Source organism: Camellia sinensis, chromosome 15, assembly GCF_055761805.1.
Source record: "Camellia sinensis isolate YWXY chromosome 15, ASM5576180v1, whole genome shotgun sequence".
NCBI lineage: Eukaryota > Viridiplantae > Streptophyta > Magnoliopsida > Ericales > Theaceae > Camellia > Camellia sinensis.
The window spans coordinates 21,835,548-21,847,581 of record NC_138975.1 but is presented as its reverse complement, the minus strand read 5'-3'; the positions used below and the strand labels follow the sequence as shown (position 1 = coordinate 21,847,581).

At 33.4% G+C, this 12,034-nt stretch overlaps 1 protein-coding gene across 4 annotated transcripts; it reads right to left on the bottom strand.

Annotated features, from left to right (window-relative positions):
• Positions 1-5,558: 5,558 nt before the first annotated feature.
• On the bottom strand, positions 5,559-11,145 carry LOC114308489 (uncharacterized). Of its 4 annotated transcripts, XR_014356706.1 has the most exons (4): positions 10,786-11,145; positions 10,234-10,731; positions 9,174-9,822; positions 5,559-6,653 (listed from the first exon to the last, which is right to left on the bottom strand). XR_014356706.1 is itself a non-coding variant. In XM_028254089.2 (3 exons), the coding sequence occupies exons 2-3, from the start codon at positions 10,562-10,564 to the stop codon at positions 6,487-6,489; spliced, it is 498 nt and encodes a 165-aa protein (XP_028109890.2). In that variant the 5' UTR covers positions 10,565-10,731; positions 10,786-11,116; the 3' UTR covers positions 5,559-6,486. The 4 variants fall into 4 exon arrangements, 2 of the variants coding, with proteins under 2 accessions (XP_028109890.2, XP_028109895.2); XR_014356705.1 differs by having other exon boundaries at positions 10,234-11,114; XM_028254089.2 differs by lacking the exon at positions 9,174-9,822 and having other exon boundaries at positions 10,786-11,116.
• Positions 11,146-12,034: the final 889 nt, after the last annotated feature.

Below are 12,034 nucleotides of genomic sequence, written 5' to 3'. Positions count from 1 at the left end.
TTCTATCGCTACTGAAATCTCAGTGAAATTCCAAAATTTCTCTGACCACTGCTTTGTTTCCCTCCTTGTGCATTGATTGATTAAGATCAATTTTCTCTGGACTATCAATTTATATTTTCTTCTTCGGTTACCACTGGTTTATTTCTGCCATTGTAATCAATTTTCTCTGCAATCCAAATTTCTCTGACCACAATTGTAGCACAATAACTTATATAACCTGATTGATTTTCTCTAATAGTTAAATTATGTTGGTTGTTTCATAATTTTCTCTGGCCCATAAAATTGTTTCTCCTTGTGTGTAATTTTCTTTGGCCCATAACTTATGTGCCATGCATTTTTGATAAACACTGTTTATTTCTACCCTTCTAATGAATTGTCTCTGGAATCTAAATTTCTCTGACACAATTATAGTCAAACATTAACTTGTATGCCTTGATTGATTTTCTCTGATATCTAAATTGTGTTGCTTGTTTCATAATTTTCTCTGCCTCATAAAATTAACTCCTTGTCTGTAATTTTCTCTGGCCCATACAATTTTTTCTGAAGTTTGTTTCCCATTAGTATCATTTAGATGAATTTTATTTTCCTTATTTGAATTTTTTTTCTCAGTGAATTTTGTAACATTTTTCTAATAAAAGAGCCTCCTGTTACAGATAGATAACAAGGAGTTAGTCAAAAACCCATCAGAGAGGAGTTCTGTCTTGGTAAAAAGACGAAGAATGAATCAAAAAAGGCAATTGTCAAATTCAAGGAGACATTACAAGATTCATCCGGATAAGGAAGGAATGAAAAAGTAGAAGGCAACATAGAAGAATATGAAACCAGCAATAGACAAGAAGAACAAGCAAGCAGTGGAGAAGCAGAAATCAGAGAAGAAAGTGAAGAAATAGAAGCAGAAGACAAAGAACAAAATAAATAGAAAGAAGAAGACAGTGAAAAAGAAGATGAAGAAGAAGATGAACAGCAAGAAGAAAATAATGAGGAAAGTGATAAAGAAGAACATAATGAGCCAATGGACCAACAACGTGATAGCATCTGTGGCTTAACAATGCATCAGCCTCAAGAATCTGAGGAATCAAAGGATGCCTAAATTGCTGATCTATGTCAAAGACTAAAGGCACTTTCTTAAGCTAAAAAAGAAATAGAGAGAAATTGGACTGAATTACTTGCTGAAAAGAATGTTGCAATAAGAACCTTGACATCACTTAACTCAGAACTTCAAGAAAGAGACAGTACAATACAAATGAAACTAAGGATGTTGGACGTTCAAAAAGAAGACGATACAAAAATAGTTTAACAGCTGAGAGATTCAATTTCGAAGCTTGAAACTAAAAATGCTAAATTGCATGAACAAGTTCAAGAACTATCCGTCCAACTAGCAACACAACCATACCGAACACCAACACAACTTCAACCACAAGGTCAGTGAAAATCTTGAGCCACAAAAGGTTATGTCCTTATGTCAACATAACTCAGAGAAGTTTCCATTTATTATAATTTTCTATGTCAATGGTAATTTTCTCTTGAAGTTAAATTTCTCTGAACACATTAGTTTCTGCTGCTCATTTCTATTGATTTCTACTGCTCATTTGATTTTCTCTGTCTATTTTCTTATTCGATTTTTGGGGCTTGTTTGATTTTCACTGTGTATAGTTGGAATGCAAGTGGAAGAACAATCAACAACCCAACAAGAACAAATGACACACAAAGAACAACCGAAACAAAAGACAAAAATCTAAGCTAACTGGAAAATATTAAATCAAATAAATTTACATATTGAAATATCATCTGTTACTTCAGAGAAATTTCACTTTTACTGATATTTTCACTGTCTACAGTAAAAAAAGATTCGACATCAATGATAAAAGATTTAAAGGCAAAAGAAAGGAAGGAAAAACAACACGATCTAGAATTTCAATATCCCAAAGTTGCGAAAGTGACTAGAGGTTCAAAACAAGCTGCAAAGCAAACTGAGCAAACCACGAAGAACAAAGAAGTACTTGATGATGATGCGTACGTCTTGTCTCAACCTACAAGCATCAGAAAATATTGGGTCTTTCCACAAACTCTACCGATTTCAAGATTGATAAAAGATCATGTAAAAGACATGTTGCAGCACATATCAAATGTGTCTGGACTGAAGTAAGTACAGCAAATAAAATAGAAGATAACAAACAACAAATTACAAACTTATATTGCATTAACAACAATTAAATCCCTTCTTTGTCATCCTGTTGGGCTTTAATTTGGACAAGTGAGTTGAATCTCATTACCTTCCAAGACATTGAAAACCTAATAAAACAAAAAGAAATTGCCAACAATGTAAGTCTTTCATCAAAATTTCTCTACAATGTTCTATCAGCCTTTATAAACCAATATTATTACAATTATAAATCATATTTTTTAGGTCATTGATGGCTATGGAGAGATCCTTCTTGCTGACCAAAGGAGAGAAAGCCAACAACCAACTTCATTTTTTTTCACATCCATGAGCTTAGTATGTTACTACTCTTTTATTTGATTTTCTCTGAAATTTACTTACCATTATCTCTTGTTAAGATACTTCTTGAAGCCAGTTGTGTCACTAGTCTAATTTTCTTTGGCTAGTTGTGTGCATTTAAAATTTCTCTGTGTATATTTTTTAAATTCCTATCATTTCAACTTTCTCATAACATAATCATTTTTTGATTTTCTCAGACCACCAAATTTCATCAGGATGACAGAAAATCAAGCTTTTCGAGTGTCCTTATTTGACAGGCATATTGAAATAGCATGGAGGAACTACATGTTCCTCAATTTCCCAATAAATACTGGAGGTAATAAGAAGTCCACACATGAAAATCACTGGACCTTGCTTGTCGTGGACAAACAAGACAATTTATGAAAGTTCTACAACTCACTGAGGCCAATGAGGGATGATGCAGAAGACAAATATGTCATAAATGCAAAACAATTGGTAACGAGTGCAAATTTCTCTAATCTATCATAATGTTTATGTGATGATAATTTTCATAGAATTCCATTGATTTGTCTGTAAATTTTTCTGTTATTTAAAAATTATTTTTTTGCAGCAAGATTATATGGAGAATTTTTTGAAAGCTTGCCTTGAAAGAGAGGCTCAATCACAACCCTCTTTCAAATTAATAAACTCACAAAACACAAGTTACGACTTTGAGTATGTCAACAATGCTCCACAACAAGATAGTGATTCGTAAGTTTCATACAACATCTATAAACAAGATAATCTGATTTGCATATTTCTTAAAACTAACCATACCTATAATTTGTATGCAGTTTGGATTGTGGCCTCTTTGTCTGCTATATAATGAAACAATATAGCAAGCATGAACCTATCAGCTCCAAATTGTCCACACAAGACATAAGGTTGATGAGGGCAAAACTCATGAGAGATTTGTGACCGAAGTTGGCCGGTCATGGACTGAACCAATTGAAATACCTCCAGAAGAAGAACAAAAAATGTAATAGTGAAACTAGTGAAAGGAAGACAATGTACATATCCACACAGAGAAAATTATCTCACATATATGTATATATCCACACAGTATTAAACATTCAATTTTTTTATTCATACATTGAAGGAATGATGATACTTGACATATATGTATATATCATTTTTTGACATATATAAATTTCATTTTTTTTTTAATTTTGACTAATGTAAATTTCATACATATCAATGGTTAAATATATATATATATATATATATATATATATTGTGATTGTCAACACAATCCACACAGAGAACATAAAATGGAATTTTTGAGTTATGAATTTCTCTGGATTGAGTGATTTGGAGAGGGAAATTTCTCTGGGTTGGTGAGGAAAATTTCTCTGGCTTTGAGAAAAATTTCTGAGTTGAAGTGATTCTACATAAATTCTTCCCTGGTCTAGAGAAATTCTCAACTCAAAGAAATTTCAAAAGAGCTTAATTTTGTTTCTTGGTTGTACTCAGTGCAATAATTTTGTGTATGCTCTGTCTGGTGTGCACATTTCTTGAAGTGAGTCCAGAAAAATTCTTCCCTGGTAAGAATTTCTCTATGAAGTCCAGATAAATTCTCTGAATTTCTCTACTTTAAACTTACAGAAATTTCAACAAACAAAATGCACACTGTAATTTTTGATGCTATTGGCAAATTTCTCTGGATGAATTGGACCTCACAAAACACAATGCAGATTTCAACAAATACAATGCCCATAGTCAATTTCTCTTCCACTGGCAAACTTCTATGGATAAATTTGACTGATATGAAGTTACCAGAAATTCACAAAGAAATTTAACTTGTATTGTGCCAAAGAAGGTGCCTATACGATCATGTAATCTGTAATGCACTGTGTTAGTACAAAACAATTATCAAATTCAAAAAATACAATCCACACAGTACTTTCCTTTGCTATTATCAAATTTATGTGAATGAATTTGAAGCTTCAAAACACAATGCACAGAGAATTTTCTTTGCCATAAGAAAATTTTTCTAGATGAATTTGACAGGTATTACAGACCCACTGCCTATAGTTTATATCAACAAATACTAGGGGTGAGCAGCGGATATACCGATCTGCTAAAATCGATTGAACCGAACCGATCCGCTGCATTTTGGACGGATGCGTGATGACGAGCGAACGGTTGTGGATTGATTTTCTCCAATCCGCCAATTTGGCGGACGGATGACAGATTTGAGGTTCCTTTGACCGCAACCGAACCGCCAAACCGCAAGCACTCTTAATAATTTAGAAGATTTTGTGTTTCTATTTGTTTAAATATTTTGTTTGTATTTTCAATTGAAAAAGAGTTTAAATATTCTGTTGAAAAAAAAATTTCAACTTGAATATATTTTTTGAATTGAAAAAAATAAACGTATTATTTATTTATATTTTTTGGTTTTTAAATCTAACTCTAAAAGAAATAAATAAAAAATATGATATATGCTGGTTGGTTTTTATTTTCAAAAACATATATAAATGTAACAATATAGAGACATACAATCTCTACTATTACTCTGTTCATGATTTTGGTGGTTTGAATTGTTTTTATATTTTAAGAACCACATATTGTAATACTTTATGTGGATAAAGTATGCTGTGAATGTAATATATGGATGAGGCATGCAGTGATTGTGATATTCTAAAGTTTCAAACTTTCTTTCTTTGGATGAGGCATGCAGTTATTGTAATACTTTTTTAAGCCATTGACTGTAATATTTTTTTATTTTTTCATTTTTTGAGAAAGTGCACAAGTTGAATTATGTTGAAAATTTATAAAATTTCAAACCGTCAAACCGATTCGCATCCATCCGCCAAACCGCCAATCCGCTTAATCCACATCTGCTAGATTGGCGGACGGATACGGATTGATTTTCTCCAATCCGCCAATCTGACAGACGGATGGCGGATTGGAGGTTTCGTGGCCGAAACCGACCCGCGGCCACCCCTAACAAACACAATGCACACTTTAACTGATATTGAAAAATTTTTTTAGATGAATTTGATTGATATTATTATATACACTGTCTAAAACATACATTTCACAAAACAAAATATACAAAGTAATCATCAAATGTATTATTCAATCAATAAAATGTATTATCTTCAACTATTTAACAAAGGTTCCTTGTATGTCATCTTATTATGATGACCAATACTCTCACAACAACTACATTTAATCACACTTTTAAACTCACCAGTAGAAGCAATTCTGTTTTTTTTCGGCCTCCCAGCTGGTCTCTTGCTCAATGGAGTAAAATCATAACATCTTCAATGCTACACACAGGTTTTTCAACAGTTGAAACTGGGCCAATCGAAAACGAGTATACTTGACGATACATATCAGCATGAAAAAATGGTTCAATAAATGAATTCAAATTCTTTTCACTCCTAAAAATTGCAACCACGGCATGTTGACATGGATACCCATTTATTTCCCATTTTCGACATGAACAAGTTCTCAATTCAAGATCAACCATAACTGAAGGAAAACAATGTACTTCAAAGACATTATCAGATGATAAACTCACATTCCATGTCCCCCATCCAAGAAAGACTTCTCCAATACACTATCCATACAAGGACAGAGAACTTTATTCCATTTACTAGAGAGCAGCCTCCTATCATACCTCATATTCATGATTTGCAACCGTATCATGTACACCAAATTTATTATTGGCAAGTGCCGAGCTTCTCGTATCCATGAATTGAATGATTCAGCAACATTTGAATACATCTCACCACAACGTTTCCCCTCAAAATATGCATCACTCCAATTTTCATACGGTAAACTTCTCAAGAAAACACTCGTGTCTCATCCTCATTTTTTAATTCATTTAACTTGAAATGAAATGATGCCTTTGTTGGCGCATATGCACATTCTGAAAACTTGGACACAATCGTCTTCCTAACCAAATTTGTGTTTCCACATGACAACTTATCCCTCAAATTTCTCTTTAGATGTTTAAGACAAAATCCACGAAATCAGTTAGGGAAAAACCTAGCAATTTCTTCAACAATACCGCAATGTCGATCTGATATGTAACTTATCACCCTTTCTGATCCTAATACTCTACATAAATGTTCAAGGAACCAACACCAATTGTCTTTATTCTCAGCATCAACAACAGCAAAAGCTATAGAAAAAAAGCCTACAAAACAAATAGGAACAAGCATATTAGATATACATATGCAGAGAAAATTAGAACAATAAACAACTAGAGAAATTGACACGCCAACATCCAGAGAAAATTCATTTAGTGCCCAATTCTATAGAAAATTCACACATTGGCAACATTTAGAGAAAATTGACTTAGTGACCAACCACAGAGAAAATTTACACAATCAGAATATCCAGAGAAAATACACTTAGTGATCAACCACAGAGAAAATTCACACAATCAGAATATCCAGAGAAAATACACTTAATGACCAACTACAAATACAATTCACACAATGACAACATCCAGAGAAAATTCACACACTGACCAAGATTCGGTGAAAATTTTCACAGTGGCCACAACCAGAGAAAATTCAAGGTGTAAGAAAAAAAATCACATTCGCTCAATTCCTCAATGTATAAAAAATTCACGTACTTAGATAAAATTAGATATATTTACAATTACCTTCATTCCCATCTTTTCTCGTTACAGCAAGCATAACTCCTTTGTATCGTCCTTTCAAAAATGTTTCATCAAGAAAAAGCAATGACCGACAATATTTGAAACTAGCAATGCATGCATGAAAAGGCACAAACACTCTTTTGAAACACTTGTTATCTTCAAATCTAACTCAAAACGACTACCTGAATTGTTCTTCAATGCCTCATCAAAATACCACCGTAATTGATCGAATGACAAACAAAAATCCCCATATGTACTACGTTTTGCTTTTTCAACTCCAAACCAACCACAGTTATAACTGATTGAGACTCCATACTTGTCTTTCATTTCTTTGACAACATCCACTAGACGAGTTAAAGGTTTTGCACTTATCTCTTCAAGTATCAGCCCAAAAACTAAGCTGAATGTCATCCTAGCATGTTTACTAGTACAAACTGCCAAACCACACGTATGTTCATTATTCAAAATTCTTATGTAAAAGAACTCATTTATTTTTTCAACTAAAGCATGTACACGTCACATACATCCCCTTGATTCCTTATATGCACATTCTGCGGTAACTCTCAGCTTGTCATTTTTAACATACGTAAACTGAAAGCCAACCTCAATAACATACTTGCATAAAACAGTATGGAACTCAACCACACCACCTTCAAACTTTTGTCCAATACTCGTAATATTATTTCGCCAACTAGCTGACAATAACACATTTTCTTGGTGAGAACAAAACTTAAAGAGAGAATTCTTTTCAATATCTACCAGTCTATCACATTCACCAGCCACAACATCTACCCAATTATACACACTTCATCCTCTTGATCAGAAGTACTACATCTAGTAACTGAAACATTAACTATATCAACACCACGTGCACAGACAACCCTCAACATATTCAGAAAATCAATATCATTTCGAACCATACAATTTAGATGGCCTACAATAGAATATGAAATACACATCGTCTCAGGTTGCAAATTCTCTCATGTTTTACACAAAATGCCAACTAATTCCTTAAAATTCAATTCGCATGAAACATTAATGACAATAGTATCATTTCCATATTTGCATAGCAATAACACTGCACTATTCATCAAAACTGAAAGAAAAAAAGAAGAAAAATAATTTGTTCAACATAAAAACACTTCACAAGAACAACATAAAAGTCCAGAGAAATTTCTAATAATTATAATTTTCTCTGGATTATAATAACAAAACATATCATTTTCTCTGGATTTAAATAAAAGTCTAGAGACATTTACAAACTTATATACACTTTCAAGATAACAAAAACAAAATCACAGAAAAATTAATAAATCCAGATAGAATCACAGAGAAATTTATTGCTAATTATTAAACACAATCATAGACAAAAAAACACACAGAAAATCTATTATAAAATTATAAGTTTCTCTGTGATTTTCACTAAAGTACAAGCTTACAATTTTCTTTGCGTCATTCTGCAATATTACACTCATATCAAAATCCAAAGAAATTTACAAACTCAAATACACTTTCAAGATTCCCTAAAAACAGTGCACTGCCCATCTAAACTGAAAGAAAAAACACAAAAAATAACTTTTGCTCAAAAAAACAAAAACTTATGTTTATTTTATACAAACTTATAATTTTCTCTGAACTACAAACTGAAAACGAATAACAAACTTATAATTTTCTCTCAACTACAAATAAAAAACCAGACAAATTTAAGAACTTACATTCACTTTCTCAGATTCTATCTGTACTAGAAACTAATAATATGTCCATATGAACTTGGTCAAAAAACAGAGAATGAAAAATTAATTCCAAAAATAAAAATCAACTCTACCAAGATGGCCTCTGTCTAAAATTGATCAATAACAGCAAATGAAAAATCAACTTCAAAAATCATAAACAACTTCATTGAGCTAGCTTCTCTTTTAAATTGATCAAAACTAAAAACAAAAACCTAACGCAAAAATACAATCAAAAAACTAATATGAAATCGAAATCCTTACTTAAAATTCAAAACAAAAATAAAAAATTCATGTGGAATCTCTATCAAAACCATACCTGATTCAACTCCACTGAAAAACCTACGCGATCAACACATTATAACACCTACACGATCGTCGTAATCTCTATCGTGAAGTCCACTGCAACATATGCGAAATCCCTATAAAATCTCCGACAAAATTTCTACCGTGAAATCAGTTTCCAAAATCTCACTGTAAAGTCAGCAGTTTGCCAAAATCCAAACAATCTTATGTTATAACGAGGGTAAATTAGATATTTTATAACATAAAATAAAGTTAGAATAATGTTTGAGAGCTCGAAAATCCCTGCCCCCTAATCCCCAAAACGACGTCATTTTAGGCATTAGGTTTTTTTTTTTTTCTTTTTTTCTTTTTTTCCTTCGATTTTCAGTCTACAGAGAGAAAGATGAGAGGGAGAGAAAGAGAAGAGAGAAAGAGGAGAGGAAGAGAGAGGAAGAAAGAGAGGAGAGGAGAGCTCTGATCGTCTCGCCGCCCGCCGTCGTCGTTTCACCGCCAGCTCTCCTCCCCGCCGTCGCCTCGCCTCTGCCTCTCGTTGCAGCAGCAGCAGCTCCTCCTCCCCGCTGTCGCCACACCTCCACCTCCTATTCCCCCGAATATTATGCCCCTTCCAATCCCTTCTCTTCCTCCCTCCCTCCCTCCTTTCTTCTCCGAGCTTCGTTCTTCTTCTGCAAAAAAAAAAAAAAAATTCAAAAACAACGAAATGACGTCGTTTTTGGTTAGGGAATTAGGGGCCGCTCAGTTTCGAGCGACGTAGCACGATTGATAAAGTTAACATATGATTCAGTACCTCTCCTCCTATAAAAGTGAGAGAAAGACCTTAGGTCAATTTTTCCTAAAATAACACCAGCTACTCAGGGGTGAATCCTCAATAATACCACAATTTAGAAGAAGATAAAAGATTTAAATCCTATCATAAATGTTTTTGAATCATCTTCAACAAAAACACAACACAACACAATTCCACATAATTGGTTATGCAAAAACATGAGTTTGGATTTTAATATATATAACATTCAGGCTTTAAGTAAGTAAAATAGTTCATTCATCTTCTTTCTCTTCATCATTCTTCTTCCTACCTTTGTCTTCTCCAATCTTCAATCCTTCAACACAGCCCTCCTCCTCTCTCATCTCCGCCACTTCCGCCCTCCCCTCCACATCGCCGCCGCCCTTCTCAGCTACACATTCCTTGATCTCCACCACCGTATCAGATGATTCGCCATCATTTGGCCGCAGATCGTCGTCTGTGGATGAAATTGAAGCGGCGCGTGAGCCCACTGCAGAGGCGGCTTTGAGGAAGGCTTCGTGGATGGATTCAGGCGGAAGCGCAGAGTCTTCGAGGCCGGCGTCCTCCAAGCGCGGTGGTCGAATCTTATCTAACAAATCCTCGACCTCCCTTGTTGCCTCCATTAACTGTAAACCCTAACCCTAACCAATAGCGAAGAACAACTCCAATAGCAATATGTGTGTGACCAGCATAGAGTTGGAGAATATTATGAGCTTGTTTGGGAACTCCGTCGTCAGCCTTGCGTCGTCGCGGGGCCGGAGAAGAACTCCGTCGCCTCTTAGAGAACAAGCTGCGAAATCGGAATATGGTGAGGTGTGGGAGAGAGAGAGAGAGAGAGAGAGACCTTGATGTAGCTGACGGTGTAGATCTCGACGGAGACGGCGTAGATCTCGTGTGCTCTGATTTTTACGATCCAAACCAAGACAAACTCGATCTAACCAGATCTAGAAGGACGGTGGTGGTGAGAGGAAAGACGGTGGTTGGCGTTGATCTGAGCTCGTCGGAGGTGTGAAAGCTCTCCGGCGAGACGACGGTGGTGCTTCGCCAGATGGAGTTGTCGTCGGAGCCACCGTTGATGGGCGGCTATGTGCAGTCGAACAGTGATAAGAGTGACAGTAAAAGAGAAGAGAGAGAACTACTGTGTAGGGTTTGAGATTTGGACGGCATATATATTTATTTTCGAGAGGATTTGGACGGTATATAGGGTAGGGTAAATTACAACGTGGGTTTTATTTAAATTATAAATTATTTTTTATAATTTAAAAAATTATATTTATCATGTTTGGTTGGGTTTTTTTAAAAAATATTTTGAAAAAATGATTTGAAAATTATTTTTTGAAAAAAAATATTTGTTTGATTTTCAAAAAAATATATCATTAAAATTTTAAATTTTCCTCTAAATTAATGATTGAAACAATTAAAAAAACATTAAAAAATCACATCAAAACATTCCCTTATTTTTTTTTAAATATATATATATACCTAAATATACCTATATGTACTTATATTTTTAGAAAAATGTATCTATTCAAAGCCTATTTATGTGTACCTAGATTTTCAAAAAAACGTACCCATCAGAAAAAGATACCTAGATTTTTAAAGCCTACCTATATGTACCTATTCTACTGAAGCCAACCTATCTCATTTATTTTTTTGAAAACATAACTTATTTTTCAGAATAACCAAACAAGTTGTATAAAATTTTCAAAAAACTATATTAAAAAAATCACAACCAAACACAGTGATTATGTCTTTAAAATTTTTAATTTAATAATAAATAAAGTCATTTTATTAATAAATTATTAAGTTAATTAATAATTTTTAATAATATTAAAATTTTATTTTAATTAATAATTTAGATAATTTTATTATTATATAAGTGAACAGCTAGAAATTTTAATTTTTCAATTGATTCTGTTAAATAAATTTTTTTTTGTAGGGAGATATTTGTAATTTTTCAGACTATAAGGGACAATTCTTATTTTAAGCAAACCTCAGAGGGTGTATTTGTAATTTACCATATATGATATATAAATGAAGGGTATTTTGGTCATTTTGTTTTAATTTGTCTTTTTGAACAAAATATTTTAACG

What these genes read in the sequence shown, in the direction of transcription:
- LOC114308489 (XM_028254089.2), bottom strand. Translation starts at nt 10,564, where the DNA reads ATGGAGGCAACAAGGGAGGTCGAGGATTTGTTAGATAAGATTCGACCA. An exon ending in GAAGATTGGAGAAGACAAAG is followed by an intron (nt 6,654 to 10,233) that starts GTAGGAAGAAGA and finishes TTTGTTTTGTAG; the next exon opens with GCTTTTTTTCTATAGCTTTT.